Source organism: Lampetra fluviatilis, chromosome 3 (genome assembly GCF_964198595.1).
Source record: "Lampetra fluviatilis chromosome 3, kcLamFluv1.1, whole genome shotgun sequence".
Lineage (NCBI taxonomy): Eukaryota > Metazoa > Chordata > Hyperoartia > Petromyzontiformes > Petromyzontidae > Lampetra > Lampetra fluviatilis.
In genome coordinates this window covers 34,468,947-34,495,897 of record NC_136277.1, presented here as the reverse complement: position 1 = coordinate 34,495,897, position 26,951 = coordinate 34,468,947, and the positions used below count along the sequence as shown (strand labels likewise).

At 57.4% G+C, this 26,951-nt stretch overlaps 1 protein-coding gene and 1 long non-coding RNA gene across 2 annotated transcripts; both read right to left on the bottom strand.

Moving 5' to 3' along the window:
- Nucleotides 1-2,112: 2,112 nt before the first annotated feature.
- Nucleotides 2,113-17,101, bottom strand: LOC144931064 (uncharacterized). Its single transcript, XM_078854975.1, has 16 exons — nucleotides 16,240-17,101; nucleotides 11,512-11,718; nucleotides 11,105-11,173; nucleotides 10,917-10,959; nucleotides 10,308-10,453; nucleotides 9,979-10,173; nucleotides 8,823-8,909; nucleotides 8,207-8,441; nucleotides 7,747-7,973; nucleotides 6,952-7,194; nucleotides 6,492-6,770; nucleotides 5,850-6,030; nucleotides 5,113-5,333; nucleotides 4,658-4,758; nucleotides 3,921-4,095; nucleotides 2,113-3,314 (listed from the first exon to the last, which is right to left on the bottom strand). The coding sequence occupies exons 1-16, from the start codon at nucleotides 16,463-16,465 to the stop codon at nucleotides 2,794-2,796; spliced, it is 3,156 nt and encodes a 1,051-aa protein (XP_078711101.1). The 5' UTR covers nucleotides 16,466-17,101; the 3' UTR covers nucleotides 2,113-2,793.
- A 1,173-nt stretch (nucleotides 17,102-18,274) lies between these two features.
- Nucleotides 18,275-26,006, bottom strand: LOC144931066 (uncharacterized). Its single transcript, XR_013636486.1, has 3 exons — nucleotides 25,956-26,006; nucleotides 20,778-20,878; nucleotides 18,275-19,406 (listed from the first exon to the last, which is right to left on the bottom strand). It is a non-coding gene; the product is annotated as an uncharacterized LOC144931066 (long non-coding RNA).
- Between the last annotated feature and the right edge of the window lie 945 nt (nucleotides 26,007-26,951).

Here is a 26,951-nt window from a genome sequence, read left to right as displayed (position 1 = left end):
TCTTTTCAAGAGGGTCCACGTGGTGGCAATGGGCCAGAACGACCTGGAAGGAACCAGCCGGAGTGAGTTAGTGCGGATCGAGCTGGGGAAGCGGGGGGGGGGATGGTCCAGATTACCGGCACTGGAGTCTTGCAAAAATTTCCAGTCATGGGCAACCTTTGCTCTGTATGAACTCAGTTTAACTTTTTGCGGATAATTGTTTTTTTTATTTGGACTGACGCAGTCACACAATGGTCTTACTTAATTTTGGAGCTTTCGGTGAGCTTCCCTCTCTAGCCACTGGTGATGGGGAGGCGTTCCGCAGTCGTGGCGCAACGCATATTTATCGGCCACCACAGGTGGAGAGTCCAGCTCTCGGCACGGGATCTGGACTTGGAGCGGTCGTGGCGGTATCAGTTGTTAAATGTAAATGGTGCAAGGTCGTTTAAGGCCTTGTAGGTCAGCGGCAATGCTTTACATTGTACCCAAAACGTAACGGGAAGCCAATGACGAGATGTCATTATTAGTGGTGGCAATGTGCTCACGGGATGACGTTTGGGCGAGCATCCTGGCAGCCGGGGCCAGCAGGATAGGCACCGGTGCTCCTTGGCGTTGCAGAGAGCATGCACGGAATGTTTTGTGGGGTGACGCGATTTCAATCGCATCTTTCATGCCAGGAAGTAATCCACAATTCACGAAGCCTGAATGTGGGCTAGACCGGTCGAGCCAGTTCTGTGTTGAGAAAAGGAGCGGCTACATGCTGGGTGCTGCTGGGCTGCTGGGTGTTGGTGGGCCGCGCGTGACGGATCACGAGTGGTCATCGAGTAGGCAGAAGTTCCGTCTGTCAAATGAAATCGTAACCAGTGCGATACGATCCATGTTTGATTTTGGCCCAGGCTACGCAAGTGTTTTTAATGCCAAAACGTCAGGTGGTGGTGGTGGTGGTGGAGGGATGACGATGAGACTCTGTAACGACACACTCTGTGGCCTCACACCCACAAGCAAACGGTTTCTGTCTGTATTATGACATGGATCAGAGCTGGTGTCAAACAACTGGAAAATACATTATTGGCATTTGAGCATCAAGTATCTGAGATGGATGCTGGGAATTTCGTGAAAAGACAGAAGCAATGCATGTCGGGAAGAGAACGTGGCAGGCGAGTGGTGTAGATGGGATCCGGTGGGTGAGGCCGTTGTGTGCAGGATGGGGGAGGGCCGATTACCGAGACAGGCATCAGAGTGGTCTCCATGAGGGAAGAGAAGATCTACTAGCAGATGGCGGTAGACGACTGTCAGGGCAGATCTTGGCGGCCGCGTGTTGACTGCAGCAGCTGTGGGATCTGGCAGCGAGGTATGGGTGGCATCGACCTCTGACCATGACGACATCCTGGTCTTGGAGATGGGATGGTGCAGTTGAAATATGACCACCTTGGAGCCCCCCTTATTACTCCGGTTACACCCGCATTAAAAAGAGGACCCGCGGGAGAGTCGGATCTTCGCTGTGCTCACCGTAGGGAGCAGTAAAACAAATTAAGTGAACATCTGGGCGCGAGGTCACATGACAGCTTCCAGTCACAATCCCTGCGGAATAAGAACCGAGCGCCACCACGAACCCGACCTATAACAATTCACCAACACCAAGTAAACGGTGACCCCAGCACGAGCATAACTATAAACCCCCCACTCAAAACATTCCACTCGACCCCAAAACACAACCTAAACATCCTCATTCCCAACGCCAATCTAATCCCAACCCTAATCTTAACTTTACTAAAGTACGGATGGAGGCAGCAGCCAGGAGGAGCGTTGGCGCCGTGGTTAAGAGTCAAGTTGGGGGGTAACGTGACAGTTTGGTGAAGGCCATAGCCCAGCGAAAGGCGATCAGAGTCCATAATCACAGACCCACCACAAACATCCACAGCGTCAGCTGGGTCATGAGAACGATCCACACCAGGGTGTAATCGAGCCCACAGCAAGTAAAGACAATTGCTATATTTGACACCACTTCCAGTTTGACTCCAGTCTTCATTACACACACAAGGGGTGAGAGTGGAGGGCAGCATGCAAGAGACACAAGCTGGTCACAACTTTGCGCATTCTGTTTAGCGTTCACGTTTGTTTAAAGTTTATTGAACATTCTCTGTATCATGTCCCCCCCTGCCCCCGCCCCGAGTGTTTGTGTGCCCCCACCGTGAGGCAAGATCACGCTGCAGGGCTGGGGTATGTGGTGGTGCTGGAGGTTCCACGAACACCAGGGGAACATGCTCGCCATCGGACGACTAATCTAAATCATTACGAAATGCGTTTAGTTTAATCTTATCAACATTCCTTAAAACCATTTTATACAGTAGATTCCACCTCTATTGCAGTTTTAAAAAACCCAACCTTATCCCCAACAACCTCAATAAAAACGCATAAACTAAAAACAAGTAAAGTGATTTTCACAATCAGCACCGCACGGGGACGCGGGAGTGCGCTTGGCGGTCGAGCGAGCGTTGGAGGCGGCGAGCGGCGTGCTCGCGCCACACTCGTGACATTCGTAGCGGTGACCGGGAACCCCGAGGACTCGAGATCTCCGACGACGAGCCGCGGTCTTGCCGCACACGTGCTGGACGTCCCCCCCCCCCACGTCCTTGCGTCCCTCGGCAACGCGAGGATCGCGAATCTCGACGTTGCCGTTGCACGGTCCGCGCGTTCCCAGCTTCGGGCTCCTCCTGCCGTGCCCCGACACCATTTCGATGATCCTCTCCGTGCCGGACCCCACCGCCCCGCAACCGAACCCCCCCCTCCCGGCGGGGTCCGGAGCGAGCGACCCTACGCGAATAGCCGACCGTCGCCACCGGCGCCGGCGGCGCCGTCCTCGGGCTCGCTGTCGGAGGACGAGGGCAAGTGCTTGCCGTGGTCGTAGCGGCGGTACACCGTTCCGTCGCCGCTCGTATACACGACGTCGTCGTCGTCGTCGTCGCCGCTCTCGGCGGGGTCGTCGTGGAAGCGGCTGTGCTCGTAGCGGCCCTCGCCGCGCTCCGCGCGCAGGCGCACGCCGTCGCGCTCCGCGTCGTGGAAGGGCTTGGCGGTGGTCGTGGCGATCGCTGTGCCGCCCCCGCCGCTGCTGCCGCCCAGCTTCTCGTAGCTGGTGCGGGACCAGCACAGCTTGCGGTGCGCGCGAGCCCGCAGCAGCAGCGCCGCGCCGGCGCCCACGGCCATCAGCGAGAGCACCAGCAGCGCCGTCAGCGCCGCGTGGCTCTTCCGGCCCAAGGAGGCTTCCCCCGACGGCTGCGTGTCCGGCGCCCCCACCTGACGTCCCGCGCTCACGGGGGGCGGGGGCACGCACTTGCCTGCGCGCACGCATGCAGCCGGGGAGGAAGGGTTTCCGTTCGCGTTTTAACGGCGCGGCTGAAGAGAGGGAAGCCCTCGTAATGGCGCGAGGTCGAGAGCTCAAATCCCAGCCACGATCGACACGGGCATTATCATCCCGACTCAGAGGTCGGTAAAATGAGTACCGCTACGTGAGGGCGTTCCACGTGAAGTCAGCGATGGAGATGCACAGCCGAGTGTCACTGCTGCACGAGGGTCTCCCCACGCAGTGCGAGTCATGGGGGTTATTTGACCTTACTTCACCATGCTGGTCCCTGCAGGTTGCAGAGGTTGAGAGTATGGAGTGGGATAAAATGATGGATGTTGCTGCACCGTCCGCTTGCTGTCCAGACAATGATATATCCACAAATTCCCTTTGGAGACAGAGGTTAGAGTGTGGGGCTTGGTTTTAGTGGAGGCAGTGATGGAATAAGCGAGAGTGGGGATTGGTTTGTTAGCAGGAGGTGGTGATCGACTATGGTGCAAACGAGGCGATGGATGAAGTGGTGGATGAGGAGGGTGGTCGCTGCTGTGGTGGCACGACCGTGCGTGCGTCTGTTTATTGGTGCGTGCGTGCGTGCTCTCACTCGTTCCCTCGCGGCAGAAACAGCACTCGGCGCCGTCGTTGCCGCCCTGGAGGCAGCAGGGCAGGCAGCGGCGCTCGCTCACGTTGAGGGCCAGGTGCGGGTGGCACTCCAGGCAGTCGTGGCCCACGGGGCCCGTGCAGCGCAGGCACGACTCGTCGCACGGCTTGCACGCACCCTGCCCGGACGGGGAGGGGGGAGGGGGACACTCTTCAGAAGATGCCGCAGCAGTTGCTCGAGAAGACGTCTTTAGAATCACGATTGCCAAACGCAGGTCCTTGGGCCCAAACGTGCCAGGTGGCGGCCCACTGGCCAAGTTGATGTTGTTGAACCAGAAGAGAATGCAAGAGAGACCAGGAGGAGTCTCGTTTGCAAGATGGACCTGGCTGGGTGTCAACCGATGCCCTTTTGCAAACGAGGAGGTTTCATCCAGGGATTATTCCAGAAAAAAAAAATATATATTTTTTACCAAATCCTGGTTGGGTGTCAAGTTAGTCCACTATCCCTCTGGGGTCGTTAAGGTGAATACTACTTTGTGGGGAAGTCGACAGTGGTTCTCCTATTGATAGGACTCACCCCCTGTCATAGGAATGTGGAATATCCACAACTCAGGGCTGTAATACAGAAGATGCGCAATGCCTCAACACTCATTTGAGCAGCAGGAGATCACTTCGATTGTGAGCAGGGTTCACGGCGGGGTGGGAGAGAGGGTCACGGTGGAACGGCTGAGGGTCAGCTACCTCCTCAGTGAAGAAGTTGTTCTCCGAGCACGCCGGGTAGCAGATGCCGTCCTGGAGCTCGGCACCCCACTCACAGGTGAGGCAGTCCTTTGCGCCGCCTCCTGCGGCGACACCGCACCCACCCGCCGGAGACAACACGTTAGCGACGCGTCAGCGACACACTTGAGCACAATCGGAGCAGTCGTGGTGGTCACGCTGCGTCTTTACCAATCTTCCAATTCTCATTTGTTGGGATCAACTTGGGGAGGACCCCTTAACCTCTTGCATCCCTGTGTACCAAATCCCATGAAGGCAACTTCATCAAAAGCCTCTCGATAAGATCCTCTGGGCATCATGGAAGATATATCCAAACCAGGAGACAGAATCTGCGCATATCCCAAGCATAACTTTTCACGATCCTAGTCAGAGCCTTTGGATATCTCATCCAGATCTTCTGGGCACGGCCCCGGGCTCACCACTGCAGGAGCGGCAGCTGCGGTGGCAGGTGAGGCAGGTGTCGTCGTGCCCTGGGAAGTAGCCGTACGTGGGGCAGCCGCCTTCCACGCAGCGGCGCTCGTCGGCCAGCATCACGGAGCCCTGGGGGCAGCTCAGGCAGTCGGCGGGGGATGGGCCGGAGCAGTCGCCGCACGAGGCGTGGCACGGCACGCAGGCCGAGGCCTCCTCGTCGCCGTAATGCCTGCCGGTGGTCGGGGTGCGGTGCCGGACGGTTAGCGAGTTGGCGCATATGTACGCATTCGGCCTCCCCCACACATCTGGCCCCCCCGCGTAATACACATCCCATTAGCAATGCGAAATTCCTTCTAGAAGTGCATGATTTCAGCAGCATTGCTTCTGAACAAGCAAACGGTTTTGTCACCCAGTGTGCAGTTTGTTCACCACAGCAAGCACTAAGGCCATGTCACAACGTGGGTTGTCGCAGCTAATATTACGATTCGCAATTAGATTTTTTTGGTGCAAGGGCATGTAATTATTAATAAAATGTATCGTACGACCCTCCGCCACCAGACACAGCCAAACAAATAAAACTGCCAAGTGTCCAAGTGCTCACCGGCGCGCCGATCATTTTTTCTCGCACACAGCGGGTGACGCGCAATTGTTACAACCAAGATTGATCAGCAATCGGATGCGGCGCTTCGCTCAAAACCGCACCGAGCATCTTCAAGCAGGAAGGCCGGGAAGTGACGGCGATCACCTGGGCGGGCAGGAGAAGTCGCAGTGGCCGTTGTTGAGGCGGTAGGCGCTGCTGACGCACGCCGTGCAGTCCGCGGCGGACGCTCCCCTGCAGGTGGCGCAAGCCGGGTGGCACCGCACGCAGGAGCCATCTTCCCTGGCAGGGTGGTGCCCGTCGGGGCACGACGACAGGCACGTGCCGTCTGCACGCGCCGGCGCAGGGGGTGGGGCAGAGCGATCGTTGAGTACGGAACGGCGCAACCGCACGGCAATACTCCAACAAGTCAGCGGCAAAACGCACTAATTGTTATTATTGCGACGCTTGTTTACCCAGGAAAAGTCCTGCCAAGTTTCATTTTCAGGTAATGGAGGAAATCCATGCAGAAGCGGAGGAGAAGATACAAGTTTTCACGCAGAAATGTGCCCGATTCAGAAATCAAACGCAAGCCCTTCCTTGCTGCGAGGAACAAGTGCTACCACTGTGCCACCCTGCCACCCGCTTTTAATTCCACACGATTACTCTCAACCTTGACCGCTGCATTGCTTTTCCTGGCCCTGCCACCAAATCCCCAGCAATCGTCACGCGGACTCCTGCGCGCGTCAAACGCCGAGGCCACTCGGTGGCGAAGAGCTCTGGGAGGACGGGCCCCGCGGTGGCGCTCACTGTAAAGGAAGGCCCCTCGAGCGCAGGACCGGCAGTCGTGGTCCGACGGGCCCCGGCACGCTGCGCACGTCCCGTCGCACGTGACGCAGGAGCCATCGTCCCCCCGGCGGTAGGAGCCGGGCGGGCACGCGGGGGGGGCCGGCGTGGCGGGCGCGGGATCCTCCTCCTCCTCCGCGGAGCACAGGCCGGTGTCCGGGTCGGGCTCCCCGCCGTCGGAGGCGCACGTGGCGCACTCTGCGGCCGTGGGTCCCGTGCAACTCTCACACGATTGGTCGCAGTCTGAGGGAGCACCAGAACGCGCACACGAGGACAACCGTCAACCCTCAAATATTTGTTGCGCGTGGTATCCGCAACAGTTCCGGAGCACTTCCCACGGCCTTGCGGACCCACTGCTGGCGGGACACGCGCGCGTGCCGGCAGACTGGCGCGCACACCCCCTTTCCGCCCCCCCTCGGCTCACCCTGGCAGTCCCCCGTGCCGGCGTCGTAGAAGGCGTGCCGCGGGCACTCCTCGGAGCAGCGGCCCTCGTAGAGGCGCGGCCGGCCCGGCGGGCAGCGCTCGCAGTCGTCCTCGCCGGGACCCGAGCAGGTGGCGCAGCTCTCCTGGCAGCGCAGGCAGCGGCCCTCATCGACGCCCTCGTAGTACCCGTCGGGGCACACCACGTAGCACTTGCCCCCCAGCAGTGAGTACAGGTAGCTGCACTCTGCGTGGGCAGTGGGGGGGGGGGCAGAGGGCGAAGGATAGGAGGGGGCAGAACACGATGGGTGACGCGGTATGCAGAGAGAAACGTCAGATGTCGTGCTGAACGTCATCGCCGTTGTTAACAAAACGACGTGTGCGCACACACAACAAGCGAGAGCCGATTGAGAAATAAGTCTCTGTTGCAAGCGGTGCCGGATTAAGCTAGTGCGGGGCCTGTAGCATATGTTATAAAGGGGCTCTAAATAAAAAACAATATATTAAAACACATTTTTTACTTGCTCAGTAAAGTAATTGTATTTTTTCATTCGCTATACAGCAAGATATGACAAATCGCTAACATTGAACACCCAGGCGTTCATAAAAGTTGAAGACAGTATACTACTATAGCAATAGAACAAGTGCAGAATCACTGAACCGGAATTGATTGAAAGCATTTAGCACGGGGCCCTTGAAAGTGCGTGGCCCGTAGCATGTGCTACTGTTGCTACTAGGATAATTCGGCACTGGTTGCAAGAGACCATTCGAGATCATTGCCGCCACCGAGGCTACATACTGGCGCAGGCTGTCGCGTTGGTGCAGGCCTCGCAGTGCTGCGGGCAGTGCTGGCACTCGCGGTCCGCGTCGGCGAAGTAGCGCTCCCGGCAGCCCTGGCGGCACACGCCTCCGTCGAGCAGCAGGCCGCCGGCGCACGTCACGCACGCGGTGGCCTCCCCCTCGCACGTGGCGCACGCGGCGTCGCACGGCACGCACGCCCCCTCCTCCGGAGACTCGAAGTAGTGCCTGGGATGCGTCGGAGCGAGCGCGGGGGAGACGGAGAGAGCGAGAGAATCGTCGTTAGCCATGAGCGAGACCACCAGGTTGCCTTCCTCGAGCTGGCCAACGAGAGGTCAAAGCTGGAAGTCGTATCAAAACTAAAAAAGTGACACAGGATATACTCCTTAAAGCAAATTTTAAGTATTCTGCAGATGATTCGGCAATCCCAGGCGCGACGAGAGCTGCGGAAGAGCGCTCACTCGGGGCACTCCGCGATGCAGCTGCCCAGGTGGAGGTAGTAGGCGATCGCAGCGTCCTCAGGCTGCCAGCAGGCCTCGCACGTCAGCCCCTCGCTCCCCCCCGCCGCCACCGCCCCGTCCGCCACGCACTGGCGGCAGCCCTCGGGGCACTCCTCGCACTCGCGTGTGTCCTCGCTCCCCACGAAGCCCTCGGGACACGAGGACACGCACGTCGTCTGCTCGTCCAGGAACTTCCCTGCGGTGTCAGCGGAGGACACGGGCGGACACGAGTCACACGCGCCGCAAAGACCGTGCACCACGTATGCACTCCAGCAAGCGCACGCCACGTGTACAGCCGGATCACGTGCGCACAGCTCGCCACCTAACCTTGTACGCCGCACGTGCACACCGCGCGTGCGTACAACGGCGTAGGGGCCACTCCTCATGCAGCGTCCCAATCCTCCACAAGCGCACGTCCTCAAATGCACCACTTCAGCAACAAGTGAAGACGGCTGCACGCAGGCACTTGCAAAGGTTTCACCTGCGCCGTGTGACAGAGCAGCAAACCCCGAGGTGCGTCACACAGGCTGGCGGACTGGTGCGCCCGCCCACCTCCCCCGTGCCCGTGGGAACTCACCCTCCGCACAGGACGTGCACTGCTCCTGGGCGGGCCCAAAGCACTCGGCGCAGAGCGGACTGCACTGGTGGCACCCGGTGGAGCTGTCTGCACGGGTACATCACAGGCACAGAGACGCACACCGACATCCACGTTCAGGAGGCACAGATCGGCTGGCGTGGCACAGTGCTGATGTTTACGCACGATACGTAAACCTCCGATTAGCACGGTTGGTTACGTACGGTGCGAAAGAAGTTCAACACAAATATTTACTTGGTATTCCGGCCGTGGAATAACGATCACACCACGGCAGTGTCCTTGGCTTAACGATGGCAACTTCATGTCAATGTTGTGACTGGGAATGTCACCGTGTGGTGCCGGGCTTGAGGCCACGGCGGGGTGTCTACTGCTGTGTGTACACCCCGGATACGGGGTGTAGTACCAGCCCTAGTGGGGGCTTGGGGGAGCGCTGGTTCAGCGCGGTGGCACCACACACAGCGTGCGGTGCGGGCTCCCATTGAGAGAGCGAGAGAGCGTCAGCCAGCTGGGGTTACGTTGGGGGCACGATACTCTGGCTGACCTTGGGACATGTGACCGGATGATACTGGAGGGGGGCCACCGGTGGAGGGGGCCAATGGGTGGTCACGTGGTCCGAGAAGAACTCTCGAGAGCCTTCGGGCAAGGGTGAGAGAGATCGAGAAGGTGGGCGGGGCGTGAGGCGGAGCCAGTCCCAGCCCGGCCCCATATAAGGGGGGCCCCCTCCCTGAGAGGGGCTCGGGGTTCTTCCTGTTGGAGAGACCCACGTCAAGCTTGAAGAAGCCTCCAGCCACGCGGTCCGGACCGGGATAGTGGAACCATGTCTAGTTCCGCCGTAGCGTGGTTAGTTGGGCGGTCACCACCCGGGAGTTTGTTGCATTAATAGCCCTGGAGTATGTTGTGTTAATGGCCTGGAGTATGTCGTGCTAAGAGTTTAATAAAACGTGTTGCTCCCAAGACAACGTCTGCGACTCATTTGGACTCGCTACATAAACGTCAATAAAAGGAGTACGACTGCGGGGGAGAATCAACAGTGCGTTGTTCTACGAGAAAGACTCGATCCCACCATGGCAACATGGAATTTCCACCACTGGCCTCAGGGGCTGCACACACAAGATGGAGAGGAGTCGCCACACGTTACCACTGAACTCCCCGGCGGTGCACTCCTCGAGGTGCTGGCAGAGCCCGGCGTCCAGGACGCTGCCCCGGGGGCAAGATTGGCACTCCTCGGCGCCGGGGCCAGAGCAGCTGTCGCACGACTCGTGGCACGGCTCACAGCGGCGCGCGCTGCCGTTCACGAACATCTTCGGGGGGCACCTCGTCACGCAGTGTTCACCTGCGTGGCAGCGGCGGCGGCAAAACGTCAACCCTCCCTCCCCACGCAGTGGCGAGCGGGCGATTTGGAAGTGGCGAGCGGGCGAGAAATTTTGTGGGCGGGTGGGCGATTTGAGGGCGAGCGACGTCACTCACGCAGGTGCAGGTGGCCGTGGGGGCAGGTGCGGCACGTCTCCGCGTCGACGCATTCCAGGCAGGAGGTGCCGCAGTTGGCGCACTGCCCCGTGTGGAGGTCCCCGTACATCTCCTGCGGGCACGTGCGGTGGCACCGCGCTCGCAGCCTACGCAAGAGACAAAAGGTTGTGCTAGCGAGCACCTATCGAGGCCGGCACGGTGGACCAGGGGGCCAGTGGGGAGTGTCACACCCGGCCGTCTGTCTCCCAAGTGGCGATTTTACACACCACACCAGGTATTTATCTAAGGTTGAGTCGACCTAGTGGAGGCCCAGGACCGGTTCAGATATTCGTCACGGATATTGGCTACGATTGGGAATCTCTGTTTGCCGGGTCCGTAATGTGGTACACTAAGCACTCCACTCCTGCTTGCACACGCATGTCCACATGCGCCTGCTCCCATCACCGCTTCCTGCTTCTACCATCATCACCTGCTGCATCTCAACTACCCTGATGGTGCCCTCGTCACCATCATCGCGATCGCTCGAGTCGCTATCATTCTGACTACAGCTCCTCGGTTACTTCGTGCGTGTCGGTATGCGTGGAGTGTACTGCACTCGTGGGTACTCACAGGAAGTAGCCCGGCAAGCATTGGTCACACTTCTCGGGGTCAGCTGCGAGAAAGGGGTGGGGGGCAGGAGAAGGCACGTGACGTCACAACAAGTGTGCGTGCGGGGGGAGGAAACCGAAGATCCTGGAGAAATCCTCGCACGTGGGAGGGGAATCTCGGGGTGAGGGCTGTGGGCGGGCGGCACTCACACGGTGCGCAGCCGGCGCAGCCAAGACCGCAGTCGATGCAGTCGTCCGTGTCGGGGTCGAGCACCTGGCCTGGGGAACGTGGACACTGACGTCAACGACGCGACGCACCGACCCGACTCGCAGCAGCGACGACGGCATCAACACGAGCCTCCGCACGTGCGGGGTAAACGCCGGGTGCGTGGACAGGGCGAGCGCAAACCACACGAGCACAGTGCTGCAAGACGCCAGCACGGGGGTGAACGCGAGCATGGGGCGAGTACGCGACGCACGAACCACGCGGGGGGTGGAATAAACGCAGAGCAAACACCACGGAGACATCTCGTCTGTTAAGACACGAGCCTGAACACTGGCGCGAGGTAAACAAAAACAGTGCAGAGATGGGGGGTGTGGCGGTGGCGGGGCCGTACCGGCTTCGCATGTCTGCACCTCCTCGCAGGCGCCTCTCACCACGTGGTACGGCGCCTGGCACCGCGTGCAGAAGTCTTGCGACGAGCACACCTGGCAGTTGTCGGCGCAGTCCTGGCACCGGTGGGAGCTCCACTCGGCGAAGAAACCGAGTGGGCAGGCGACGCGGCAGTGCCGCTTGTGCAGGAAGCGTTGCTTGCCGGCACGATCTGCTCACACGGTCGTCACGCGCGTAAGGGCAAGCGCCGCGACGGCTCGCGGTTTTGGCGTTACGCCGCGCGTCGCTTCGGCAGCGTCCGACGTTTCGCGACACGTGCTGGGAGCCGCTTCAGGAACCGAAACGTACAGCTGTTTTACAAGCCGTCCATCTGTCAACGTCGAAGCCTTTAAAGGAGGCACCAAAGCGTAAAGCACGATCTCCGAGGACGAATCTGTCAATCCCCTTGCTCACCCTCACCGCTCTGCAAAGCGATCAACGCCGGTTGAAGGCCTCCCCATTCCGTGTTGGTCGCTCCGGTTGTTTGTCGCCACCACGCCGGGGAGCGTGGGGGCGCCCACAGCGACGCCACTCGCCATCGGCGTCGCCTGCGGCCGGCGATCCGACTTGGGGTCAACCGCGACACCGCCACTCGGCCCCGATTGGGAACTGCCAGTGGGTTACACATCCCCCTGCGGGTGCTGCTCGGGTTGCAGTTCTCACATCGGAAGGTCGCCAGTTCAAGTCCGGATAAGGGTTAATTTTAGCCCATCGTTGCTTTGGGGAAAATGAGGCTGCATGGTCTACGTACTCAAGCGCCGAACCAGCGGAGGGAGGAGAGAGCTCCGCAGGCTCCGGCTGCGGACGGTAACCGGGCACCACCACCACCCCACGCTCGCGTGAGCAGGAAACTAATTTTACCTTTTTTATTTTAAGTGGCTAAACTTAGGAAAGTCACAGTGTATGCACTGTCCCAACCGTGGGGCTGCCAAATTCACTCCCTTGGCTCATGACCATCAGATGGTTTGGGGGAACATGCCCCATGGTGATTTGGTTAAAATTTTAACTCCGTTTTTAATGAATAAACCCATCGCAGAGCTCCACCGCACAGCAACGAAACCCTCCGCAGCAGTTTCACTCCGTGTCTCGCCGGAAAACGACATCGTGAATATCAAGAGGGGCTCTCGCTCTCACCGGGTCAAATAAAAGCCACCGTTCAACAGAACTCGTTACGTGGCGCTATCGCCGCTGCGTTGGCAGAGGTGCACGAGCAAAAATAACAACAATAAAACTTGCACACCGCGCGTCAATAAAACTGGCTGTAGAAAGGAAAAACAATATATAAAGGGTTGTGTGTTTTAGGAAATTACCATTTCTTCACAGCACATAAGGGAGGCCATAGAAATGAGTGGACCACAAGGGTTGGGGAGACTGCACCAGACACCACGGGGCCTGCTCAGATGATCCTAAAAAAGTCTCCTGACGAACAGTTTTAAAATTGGCATACGTTACTCAATCGCTACCCATTAGCAGCTACTGAGTAACAGGCAAACCGTTCAGCGACCCACGTGTACGGCTAAACAAAGCATCGCAACTCTTGCACGACGTGCGGCCGGACCGCACGGAGTGCGGATCACCACGCGAGCGCTCGCAGAGCGGAGGCTGGAGAGACGTCACCGGCAAGTTGGGCTCCCCGCGGAAGCAGGAATCGGACCGGATGCGGCAATCAGACCGCCGCCCTGGATAGCTTCTTTTACTTTTTACAGACGCCAAGCGGCCAGCAACAAACAGCGCTGCCGAAGGTGGAATAGATCAAAGTGTAGTAATATAATACTGGTAGGAACCACCTGGTTCCACCAGCCCACAGGGGATTATTGTGGCCGTCCGTCCGTCGTGCATTCACAAATGGGAGGGGAGGGTGGGAGGGGCTGGTCACCCCGTGGTGCCCTTATAAAACTCAACGTTTAACCTACTCACGCCGGCTTGTGCCCGCCCTCACAGTCGGCTATATTTGCGGAATACACTACGCTGCCGTTGACCCTGCAGGCCATTGACCGAGAAACCCAACGTTCCTACCAGCTGCCTCCGCAGGAATGTTTCTTGAATTGAGCGAGGTAACTACTACGAGCACTGTGGAAAAGGTGATGGGAGGGAATTTCAAATTGGAGCGGCACGAGGGAAGAAGCAGGGGAGAAGAAGGGTTTAGCCTGCGACACCACGCAGACAGCAGCACCTGCAGAGCGTGCTGGGCGAGGCACCCACAGGTGCAGGCACGCACGCTGCCTCGTGTCAATTCGGCATACAACCACGGTGTGGCTTTTTGGCGCCCGGGTTGCTTGGATCGTACAGAGATAAGATCCCTCTATGGGGAAAACACGGCAGGCGAGTGGGCCATCAACCCAGGCCGCCCGATTGTTTTGCAGTGTTATCGCCTTGTAGCCGAGGTTTTGTTCCACACCCCCCTCCCCCCCAGCGACTCGGTTTCCTCCCACTCCACAAGGCACTGTGCCAAACACTCAAAGCCGGTCGCTGGCGATAGCGAGCCTTTCCTGGCTAAACAAAGGACTTGACCAGGAGGTTGTGGCCACGGTCGTGTCGTCGGACAGCTCTCAGCAGGGCTGCGGCGGAGAGCCGGGGGGGGGGACACCGTCGCCGCGATGGCTTCGAGGCACTGGTCGGTGGCAGGCCGGACGGGCTGCGCGCTGCGGCCGCGCTGGGCATGTTGTGGCGGTGGTCGTGGCTCGGTATGCGACGAGCCACCACGCGCTGGGGCCAAGCAGCGCTGGCCAGGCGTGTGGAGCCGGGTGGACTGCAGCCAGACGCGACGCGCCTCGTGAAATCTGTCCGCGGCACTCTGTCCGGCTCATCATTTTTGGAGGGGACGAATTTCCAGAGGCGGTAAATGCTTTTGGGAAACACAAAGGTCTCATTATACAATATTAAATATATCTGAAATAAAAATGTTAATGTATCGTTATTAATCTTCAATTTGACTTTAATGTAAAACCTCAAAAACCGGCCGAGCACCTGAACCGACCGTGTCAACCTCTTGGGGCAGCAAACCTCCGGGTCGGGCAGCAAGCTCGCCACTGGATTAGCAGCGACTTCAAATGCCGGTCGGGACTTGGCTCATCATCATCATCATCCGTCTGGTTTTCGATCCAATGACGAACACTTTGAGAGAGGTCAAGAGTGTTCGTCCTTTGAGAAAAACTGGTCCTCATCACGTGAATGTGGAATTATTTCTCCATTGGTGGCTAGGAGCCAGTGGTATACATTCACATTCTTATGCGCATGTACAGCCCCGTTTCTTAATCCACTGCTGGATGAGTGCCTTCCCACGCCCTCGGGATCGTGTTTCACGCTGATAATTGCCGGTTGTTGAAGACACGGAAGCATAGAGGTACAGCACAACAATAGCCATCCAAGCACGATCAAAACACTCCGAGCCACGTTCCCATTGGCCAGCTCCACCGTCGGCTTCGTACGAAACTATCAGCCCCGGGGAGACCCTGGGTCGAGTTGACCCACGACCCAGATTTTATGGGTCGCGAGTGTGGCGAGGTGGACACGGGTGACGAGGTGAGGTGGACACGGGTGGCGAGGCGAGGTGGACACGGGTGACGAGGTGAGGTGGTGTGGGGAGGTCAGCAGGGGATGGGGGCGTCGCGAGGGGTCCGGCTGGGTGGCCGCCCCGTGTTTCCACTCTCGTCACCCCCCGCCCCCCCCCCCATCTGCCTGACGCGCTCGCCTCAAAGGCAGACAATGAGCGAGCGAGCACGTGAGCAGTTCGCGACTCCCATCACCCAGCCGCACAGGGGCGGGGTGGGGGGCGGGGTGGGATGGGGGCGGGGTGGCTCAGCACGGCTCCCACTCAGCCCCCCCCCCTCCTTGCGACAGAGACAGACGCGGGGTTCCCTTTAAACGGACGGACGGATGCAGCATCCCCAGATGCGTACCAGCCCCCCACCCAGGGTCGGGACGCATGCGGACCCAGCTCCCCCCCCCCCCCCCCGTTGGCAAGCGCTTAAGGAGGAATTCGAACGCGTGATTTTATACCGCGAGCTTTCATACCGCGGGCATAACGCAACGAACGACACGTCCCGTATTTTGGCCTAAAGCACCGCCCAATGGTAGCTTGTCCCTAAACCCCACCGCGGTTGATCATCGACGAAACCGCACACCCGTGCGTGCGTGAGTGATGATGATGATCAAGGTGACGGCGGCGATGATAGTAGTGATGGGACGACTGAAAACGAGGTCGTTAGGTGATGTTTAACAAAGTTGTTGGCGATTCAGATGACGTCGAGGAGGATGATGCACCGTCGTTGCCGATGAAGTTATCAATGCTGATGAGACGATGCCGCGAGTGGCCGCGCTGCTGCAGTTCCCGTTACTCTGGACGATGCTACGGATGGCGATGTTGAGGAAGTTGACGGAGTGCAAGTTGTTGTTGTTGTGGATCGCGATTATGCGGGCGACAGAGTTATTGATGAAGCGGGTGGTAAGGATATCGATCCGTTAGATGATTATACAATTAACGGTGATGACGATGTTGATGACAACGGGATAACCACGATGCTAATGTCGACATCTATTTAGACGAGGATAGCTCGTCATCGTGATGCTACCGCTGATGTCGAGACCGCCAGAGAGAGTGGTGATGATGATGATCGTAATGAGGATGCTGCCGAAGCCGTGGCTCCATCCCACGGCGACGACGTTCGTGATGATGATGATGATGCCGACCCACCGACGAGACACGCCGTGCAGTTGAAGTTCTCGCTGCCATCGCACTCGGCGCACGACGAGTGGCAGGGCCGGCAGCTGCCGTCCAGGGCGAAGCTACGCGCGGGGCACGCCGCGGGCTCCCGCAGAGACGACGCCGCCGTCGCGGCCCCGAGGAGGAGCAGCAGCAGCAGCAGGGGGAGCCGGGGGAGCGGGGGGGCCACCCAGGTGCGGGGCCCGGCCGCGCCCATGGCGCTGCCTCTGCGGTTCTTCTCGCTCGCTCCCCTGTTGCCCTCTTTCCCCTCTCCTCCTCCTCTTCTTCCACTCCCCCCAATACTCGCCTCACTCTTTCTTAGCCTCGACTCTCTTCCTCTGAACTTTTCTCCTCTCGTGGTGCCTTCTCTTTATTATCTCTTCGTCTTCTCCACTCCGCTGCGTCGTGTCCTCTCCCCTACACTCGCCTCCTCCTCCGCCTCTCCTAAACGATCCTCTCGCCCCTCGTGCCCCTCGCCTCCTCCCTGACCGCCCGCAGTAGGCAAGTGTCTCCACCGCCCCTCCCTCGCCGACTGCACCACCACCGCCTCCACCACCGCCGCCCTCTTCGGGAGCTCCGCGCACAAAGGCAGCAGCGGCAGCAGCGGCAGCAAACTCCTGACGGGAGCGCAGTGTCGAACCAGGAGCGCGACCTCTCGAGCCTTTGTTCTTCGCTCTCCAAGAGTCGCTCGCAAACTTCCTTCGTGCCCGAGCGCCTCTCCCTCCTCGTCTCTCCCTCCTCGTCTCTCCCTCCTCGTCTCTCCCTCCTCGTCTCTCCCTCCTCGTCTCTCCCTCCTCGTCTCTCCCTCCTCGTCTCTCCCTCCTCGTCTCTCCCTCCCCGTCTACTCCCGGTCGGTCGGTCGGTCTCCCTCTCCTCCTCCTCCTCCCCCCGCGTCCCCGGGCCGCTTGGCTCCGCCTTCACCCGCGCACCTTTATTCTCGTCGCGACGTGGACTCGTCCACTCCGGGATGGGGAGTGTTCGGAGGGGTGGCGAGGGGGGAGGGAGAGTTAATCTCTTTAAAATGTGACCGCAAAAAACGTGATCCGCCTCGCGCTTTCTTCGAAGTAAGCATCCGCAAGCGTACAGCGCAAACTTACAACTGCTGTCCACTTTACGACTTTAGAATGGCCCTTGGCCGAAACGTCGGTTTAAAAATAAGACAAATCGCCGTGATTTTGTGACGAGGCAGGGTCTACAGTTGCGCGCGGCGCGATGTGTATTCGGGTTGTCGTGCAGGCGACCCGCTCACACGCCGCGTCTCGTTCACAGGGGCCGCGGGTGAAAGTGACGGCTCCCCCACATTCCACCACCCCCCCCCCTTGTCACGCGATGGTTTCACCCGGGGGGGGGGGTGATCCCACCTGATCCCACCTCTTTCACCTGATCCCTCCTGCACCCCGCCAACAGTGAACGCCCCTTCCCGTTGCACAGACAAAGATGACCCGTATAACCTTCATAAACTGTTAGGGCAAGTGTTGTTAGCGGGTAGCAACCGATGAAGGTCGGCACGTTACACGACGGGGTGAGTGACCCGGTCGCTTTAGGTCGACTCAGCCTCATATAAAGTACCCGGTGCGCTGTGTAAACATCGCCACTGGGGAGACAAAGGTGGCGCTGGATCCACCCCTCGTGTACCGTGCTGGCTTTCATAGGTGCTGGCGAGCAGGACTTGTCCCTACCGTCTGTTGAAGGCGATACGGGGGCGATCTTTGTGATAAGAACACTCTCACACCCTCACACACAATAACCCTCGCCTGCAGGTAACACACACACACCACACAGGTAACACCACACAGGTAACACCACACAGGTAACACCACACACCACACAGGTAACACCACACAGGTAACACCACACAGGTAACACCACACACAGGTAACACCACACAGGTAACACCACACAGGTAACACCACACACAGGTAACACCACACAGGTAACACCACACAGGTAACACACACACAGGTAACACCACACACCGCACAGGTAACACCACACAGGTAACACCACACAGGTAACACCACACAGGTAACACCACACGCCATGTATTACGAGTCAAGTTTATGTGCTATGCAGAAGGCCATTTCCCGAAACGTCGCCTATTATGCGTGTCCTTTAATGCGACGCGACGCTATTGACGATGGTGTTCAGTTCGTTTTAACGAAGAGTCAGTTACACGCGACGGATTCATTTCATCCGGGACTGAGCTCCGGAAAATACCCCCCCCCCCCCGCATAAACCTCTCCCATTGTTGGTGGGGGTAGGGGGGTTGCCCCCGGCGAGGCTGCACCACCACCACCATCGTGGCTGTCCCCACAAATCTCGCGGGGCCAGCTGTGTTTTTTAAATAGCGGGGTCATAAAAATAGAGGGGGGGGGGGTCTCTGAGTTTAGCGCGGAATTCGGGGTGACGGAGCAGGCTCCAACAGCGGAAATAACAGCAGCAGCAACAACATTTAGTTCACCACCGATCTCAGCCCCAGCATGCTGGCGGTCACCGGGCTAATCTCGTTGTTCGAGTTTCGAGGGGAACGTCCAAGGAGAGAGAACCCGGCGGACCACATCCATCCACGAGAACGCGTCACCAATCTCAGTGCTGGGACAGGGGCGACTACACATGTCGTGTCGGTTGTCAGGGGGCTGCTTGACCACACTTCGCCACGCTGGTGGGTGGGGGAGGGGTGGCACCCAGGACCCGTTGGGATGTCACTCGCCACTGATCTTAGTCGTCACCTGCAATCGGTCTCACAGCGCCAGTTACCCAGCACTGTGCGCTAACCACTGCGCCACCGCTCCACCCCGTGTGTGTAACCGTGTATGCGCTGTGCCGTATGCAGAAATACAATGTAGTGAAACAATAGCAGCAGCAGCAACAGCATCAGTCAATAGCAGGCCTAAACAGTAGCCGCATCAGAAGGAATAACAAAAGCAGATAACACGAGAAGCGCAGCAAGAACAGCAACATCAGCAGTCGACGCAGCGGCAACAACAGCAAAGACCACCCGAGCAACAGGAGATCCAACAGTGGCGATCCAACTTCCCCCCAGCGTCAGAGACGGCAGCAGTCGCAGCAGAGAAGCCGCATCACGGGACCGGGCAGCGCCGAGGGCTCCGGCAGATGGGCCGCTGATAGCCGCAGCTCCCCAGACGTGCCGAGGAATGCTGCTCGCGTGCACATTGCGCGCGCACACAATGCGCACGCACGCCGATAAACATCTGCAAGTGCAGGCACAGCCTAACACGGAGGACAGACTCCCGTTTAACCTTTCACAGACTGTTGGGGTAAAGTGCCGTTAGCGAGCACCTATTAATTCCGTCACAGAGCAGCCCCACGCCCGGCCGCCTTTGTCTCCCCAGTGGCTACTCGTTTAAAGCTTAGTAGACACACACGTACACACAAAGATCCCCCGATAGCCTGAACAGACTGTTGGGGCAAGTGCTGTTAACGAGTAGCACCAATGAAGGCCGGCACGGCACACGAGGGGTTGGGTGGCCAGCACCACGCCCGGCCGCCTTTGTCTCCCCAGTTGCGACGTTTACGCATGTCAGCAGGTACTCATTTGAGGTCGAGTCGACCCACACACACACACACACGTGCACACGTACACACGTACACACACACGTACACACACACACACACGTACACACGCACACACACACGTACACACACGTACACACACACGTACACACACGTACACACACACGTACACACACGTACACACGTACACACGCACACACACACGTACACACACGTACACACACACGTACACACACACACACACGTACACACGCACACACACACGTACACACACGTACACACACACGTACACACACACGTACACACACACGTACACACACACACGTACACACACACACGTACACACACACACGTACACACACACGTACACACACACGTACACACACACACACACACGTACACACGCACACACACACGTACACACACACGTACACACACACGTACACACACACGTACACACACACACGTACACACACACACGCACACACACACGTACACACACACATGTACACACACACGTACACACACACGTACACACACACGTACACACACACACGTACACACACACACGTACACACACACACATGTACACACACACGCACTGTAGGTGAGCGAGCTGGAGCCCCGGGGGGAATGCTTTGTAAGCGAACCTCACGGTCTGGCAGGCAACATTCCACATCGCGAGGGATCAGCGGGCTGCAGCCCCCCCCCTCGCTCCTTACCTCGGCGAGGGAGCGCACGGGCACGGCGTGGGGGGGGGGCACGCGGTGATGGGCACGGGGAGGGTGGAGAGAGAACGGAGGAGGAGGGGGAGTGGAAGATAAGGGTGGCTGGAGGGGGGTGAGAGAGATGGGGGAGATGCAATGGGGGGGGGTGCTGGAGGGGGTCTTGGGACTCTTCCAAGGTCGACTCAGCCTCAATTGAGTACCCGGTGCGGTGTGCACACATCAGCACTGGTGAGACAAAGGCGGCTGGGCGTGGTGTTGGCCACCCACCCCATCACGCGCCGCTGTCTTCACAGGTGCCGCCCGCTAACTTGCCCCAACAGTCTGCGAAGGCGATGTAGGGGATGTTGATCTTTGTCGTGTGAAGGGAACTGCGTGAGAGGCGGAATGCAGCGGCGGTGATGATGCGAGTCGGGCTCGGAATGTCTCCGGGACTCGAGGCGCGTCGCAGCCGCCACGCAGCCGCAGGGGCGACTCGCCCCGCCTGGATCAGTGCGCGGATTCCTCGTCATCTTCACCGCAGCCTCGCCACCCCTGTGGTTCTCACACTCGTTAAAAACTGTGTACGATGTAAACAGATGCATAGGTGTTGATTAAAACAAAGTTGCTGTGCTTTGGTGCCCGTGCTGAGTGTGTGTGTTCGATGATTTACTTTCTAATAAAAAACAAAGTCTGGCCACGTCTCGCGTCCGCAGGGGATGCGTGCCACTGACTAACGGGATTCGCTGCGTGTGTGTGCACGTAGCCTGGCACAAGAGCCGCGGTGATGTCACCGCCAGCACTTAGTGGCGAACGGCGGTTGTTGTTATTGTTGCGTTAATGTGTCTGTGTGTCTGTTGAGAGTATGCGGATGTGTTACGGGTATTGTGTTCCTGTGTGCGCATTGTCTGTTGTTGGGGTGTTTGATGTGCCTGTCGTGTGTGTGTTAGCTTGACGTGTGTGTGTGAACTGTGTGTGTGTGTAAACTGTGTGTGTGTTGTGTCTGTGTTATCGTGACGTGTGTGTGTAAACTGTGTGTGTGTGTAAACTGTGTGTATGTTGTGTCTGTGTTATCGTGACGTGTGTGTGTGTGTAAACTGTGTTGTGTGTGTGTAAACTGTGTGTGTGTGTAAACTGTGTGTGTGTGTGTTGTGTCTGTGTTCTCGTGACGTGTGTGCGTGTGTGTATACTGTGTGTTGTGTGTGTGTGTAAACTGTGTGTGTGTGTGTAAACTGTGTGTGTTGTGTCTGTGTTATCGTGACGTGTGTGTGTGTTTAAACTGTGTGTGGTGTGTGTGTGTGTAAACTGTGTGTGTGTAAACTGTGTGTGTGTGTGTTGTGTCTGTGTTATCGTGACGTGTGTGTGTGTAAACTGTGTGTGTTGTGTCTGTGTTATCGTGACGTGTGTGCGTGTGTGTAAACTGTGTGTTGTGTGTGTGTGTGTAAACTGTGTATGTGTGTAAACTGTGTGTCTGTGTTAGCTTGACGTGTGTGTGTTGTGTGTGTGTGTAAACTGTGTGTGTGTGTTGTGTGTGTGTGTAAACTGTGTGTGTGTTGTGTGTGTGTGTAAACTGTGTGTGTGTTGTGTCTGTGTTAGCTTGACGTGTGTGTGTTGTGTGTGTTTTAAACTGTGTGTGTTGTGTGTGTGTATAAACTGTGTGTGTGTTGTGTGTGTGTAAACTGTGTGTGTGTTGTGTCTGTGTTAGCTTGACGTGTGTGTGTGTTGTGTGTGTGTGTGAACTGTGTGTGTGTTGTGTGTGTGTGTAAACTGTGTGTGTGTTGTGTCTGTGTTAGCTTGACGTGTGTGTGTGTGTTGTGTGTAAACTGTGTGTGTTGTGTGTGTGAACTGTGTGTGTGTTGTGTCTGTGTTAGCTTGACGTGTGTGTGTGTAAACTGCGTGTGTTGTGTGTGTGTATAAACTGTGTGTGTTGTGTGTGTGTGTGTAAACTGTGTGTGTGTTGTGTGTGTGTAAACTGTGTGTGTGTGTGTGTGTAAACTGTGTGTGTTGTGTGTGTGGACTGTGTGTGTTGTGTGTGTGGACTGTGTGTTGTGTGTGTATAAACTGTGTGTGAAAACTGTATGTGTGTGTAAATTGTGTGTGTGTGTTGTGTGTGTGGACTGTGTGTGTTGTGTGTGTTGTGTGTGTGGACTGTGTGTGTTGTGTGTGTGTGTGTGGACTGTGTGTGTTGTGTGTGTGTGTTGTGTGTGTGTGTTGTGTGTGTGGACTGTGTGTGTTGTGTGTGTGTAAACTGTGTGTGTGTGTGTGTTGTGTGTGTGTGTTGTGTGTGTGGACTGTGTGTGTTGTGTGTGTGTGTGTGGACTGTGTGTGTTGTGTGTGTGTGTTGTGTCTGTGTGTTGTGTGTGTGAACTGTGTGTGTGTTGTGTGTGTGTGTAAACTGTGTGTGTGTGTTGTGTGTGTGTGTTGTGTGTGGACTGTGTGTGTTGTGTGTGTGTTGTGTGTGTGTGTTGTGTGTGTGGACTGTGTGTGTTGTGTGTGTGTAAACTGTGTGTGTGTGTGTTGTGTGTGTGGACTGTGTGTGTTGTGTGTGTGTGTGTGTGGACTGTGTGTGTTGTGTGTGTTGTGTGTGTGTGGACTGTGTGTGTTGTGTGTGTGTGTAAACTGTGTGTGTTGTGTGTGTGGACTGTGTGTGTTGTGTGTGTGTTGTGTGTGTGTGTTGTGTGTGTGGACTGTGTGTGTTGTGTGTGTGTAAACTGTATGTGTGTGTGTTGTGTGTGTTGTGTGTGTGGACTGTGTGTGTTGTGTGTGTGTGGACTGTGTGTGTTGTGTGTGTGTGTGTTGTGTATGTGTGTTGTGTGTGTGGACTGTGTGTGTTGTGTGTGTGTGTGTGGACTGTGTGTGTTGTGTGTGTGTAAACTGTGTGTGTGTGTTGTGTGTGTGTGTTGTGTGTGTGGACTGTGTGTGTTGTGTGTGTGTGTGTTGTGTGTGTGGACTGTGTGTGTTGTGTGTGTGTTGTGTGTGTGGACTGTGTGTGTTGTGTGTGTGTGTTGTGTGTGTGTGTTGTGTGTGTGGACTGTGTGTGTTGTGTGTGTGTGTTGTGTGTGTGTGTAAACTGTGTGTGTGTCTGTGTTTAAACCTCAGCCTGGGTTCCCGTCAGCCCAGGACTGCAGCGGCCAAAATGAGAGCCACACCTCCGCGAGCAGACACTGACTCATAGCCACTCGCAGCACAGGCGGTACACGTACCGCACACACAGTACCCACACAGCACACACACAGTACCCCACACAGCACACACACAGTACACACACAGCACACACACAGCACACACACAGTACCCCACACAGCACACACACAGCACACACACAGTACCCCACACAGCACACACACAGTACACACACAGCACACACACAGCACACACACAGCACACACACAGCACACACACAGTACCCACACAGCACACACACAGCACACACACAGCACACACACAGCACACACACAGTACCCACACAGCACACACACAGTACCCCACACAGCACACACACAGCACACACACAGCACACGCACAGCACACGCACAGTACACACACAGTACCCCACACAGCACACACACAGCACACACACAGCACACGCACAGTGCACACACAGTACCCCACACAGCACACACACAGCACACGCACGGTAACCCACACAGCACACACACAGTACCCACACAGCACACGCACAGCACACACACACAGTAACCCACACAGCACACGCACAGTACACACACAGTAACCCACACAGCACACACACAGTACCCACACAGCACACACACAGTACCCCACACAGCACACACACAGCACACACACAGTAACCCACACAGCACACGCACAGTACCCACACAGCACACGCACAGCACACACACAGCACACGCACAGTACACACACAGTACCCCACACAGCACACACACAGCACACACACAGTACCCCACACAGCACACGCACAGTACCCACACAGCACACGCACAGCACACACACAGTACCCCACACAGCACACACACAGCACACACACAGTACCCACACAGCACACACACAGCACACACACAGTACCCACACAGCCCACGCACAGTACACACACAGTACCCCACACAGCACACACACAGCACACACACAGTACCCCACACAGCACACACACACACAGTACCCCACACAGCACACACACAGCACACACACAGTACCCCACACAGCACACGCACAGTACACACACAGTACCCCACACAGCACACACACAGCACACACACAGCACCCCACACAGCACACACACAGCACACACACAGTAACCCACACAGCACACGCACAGTACCCACACAGCACACGCACAGCACACACACAGTACCCCACACAGCACACACACAGCACACACACAGTAACCCACACAGCACACACACAGTACCCACACAGCACACGCACTGTACCCACACAGCACACGCACAGTACCCACACAGCACACACACAGCACACACACAGTACCCACACAGCACACGCACAGTACCCACACAGCACACGCACAGTACCCACACAGCACACACACAGTACCCACACAGCACACACACAGCACCAACACAGCACACACACAGTACCCACACAGCACACACACAGCACACACACAGTACCCACACAGCACACACACAGTACCCACACAGCACACACACAGCACACACACAGTACCCCACACAGCACACACACAGCACACACACAGTACCCCACACAGCACCCCACACAGCACACACACAGCACACACACAGTACCCCACACAGCACACGCACAGTACACACACAGTACCCCACACAGCACACACACAGCACACACACAGCACCCCACACAGCACACACACAGCACACACACAGTAACCCACACAGCACACGCACAGTACCCACACAGCACACGCACAGCACACACACAGTACCCCACACAGCACACACACAGCACACACACAGTAACCCACACAGCACACACACAGTACCCACACAGCACACGCACTGTACCCACACAGCACACGCACAGTACCCACACAGCACACACACAGCACACACACAGTACCCACACAGCACACGCACAGTACCCACACAGCACACGCACAGTACCCACACAGCACACACACAGTACCCACACAGCACACACACAGCACCAACACAGCACACACACAGTACCCACACAGCACACACACAGCACACACACAGTACCCACACAGCACACACACAGTACCCACACAGCACACACACAGCACACACACAGTACCCACACAGCACACACACAGCACACACACAGTACCCACACAGCACCAACACAGCACACACACAGCACACACACAGCACCCACACAGCACACACACAGCACACACACAGCACACACACAGCACCAACACAGCACACACACAGTACCCACACAGCACACACACGTGTATCGGGTACTCTTGCGACGAACTACCAGCCATAATCTCACAGGGATGGTTCATTGCCCATAAACATCTACCAGTTCGCCAGCATCGCTCTGAACAAGCCCGGCTCGCGCCGATTTGACCGCAGAGAGCCGCGTGCCCGACGAGGCGCACAGCACGCGGGGAGGAGGCGCTTCGTGTGCGTCCACTCGCTCGCGACGCTCCACAGCGGCTGGTAATGAGCGAGCGTCGTGCGTGAACGCGGACGGGTCGCAGTGCGGGTTACATTGCCGGCGCGACCACGCTGGGACAGCTTCGACAAATTGGAATCCTTCCCGATTGTGAATCCATTCCAGAGACCCCAGGATGGCGCCTTGGATTAGGACGCGTGTCGGGCTAGGGTCAAGGGGTGCGGGTTTGTTCTCAAGAGGTCAAAGTTCAGTGGACCCTCTCCCTCCCTCCACATCTCCAGGGTTATAGTAGGAGACCCAGCGATCCTGTGTCAGCAGCTTGTTGAGTGTTTATAGCCTCTCATCCCGAGACTCGGTGAAACCTCCTCCATTCAGCGAGAATCAGTCATCGCTGGAGTAGTACCGCTATTGTATTGCGACAGCAAGCCTCTGGGCCTGCGTGTGGTTAAATCAAGGATCAGGCGTCTCTCTGAGAGTGGGAGAGGAAATCAGCTGCGCCGTTGAGGCGTAAATCGCCTTCCTTCCCTGCTCCCCCATCCTCTCATCACGTGCCCAACGTGTTCTACCCTGTATAGCCCAACTATGGACCATACAGTCACCTCTATGTAGTCTGTGCTCCTTCAACGAAGGAGTCGCCGCTCAAACCCCACGAACCCTCTCTCCTGAAGCCCTCTCGTCGTTGCTATCAGACGTCGACATTGGCATTTTGCTCCTGAAGTCCAAACCTCAACCCCACGGTGTAGCCCCGATGGCCGATGGAAACCCGCACCTGGCATGGAACCCCCCAGGTGACGACGACGCGGCTCCGTTTAGGGGATTTGTGCAAAGCGAGTCACGCAGGATCCTCCTGAAAAGAAGCCCTAAACACAAAACAGTCCAGGGCAGCATCGTCGCTTCGCG

Excerpts from the sequence above, each read along its gene's own strand:
- LOC144931064 (XM_078854975.1), bottom strand. The coding sequence starts at position 16,465 with ATGGGCGCGGCCGGGCCCCGCACCTGGGTGGCCCCCCCGCTCCCCCGG. Across the intron at positions 8,442-8,822 it reads GTGCACGTCCTGTGCGGAGG|GGAAGTTCCTGGACGAGCAG; the intron begins GTGAGTTCCCAC and ends CTGACACCGCAG. Across the intron at positions 4,759-5,112 it reads CAGCTGCCGCTCCTGCAGTG|GAGGCGGCGCAAAGGACTGC; the intron begins GTGAGCCCGGGG and ends GTGTCGCCGCAG.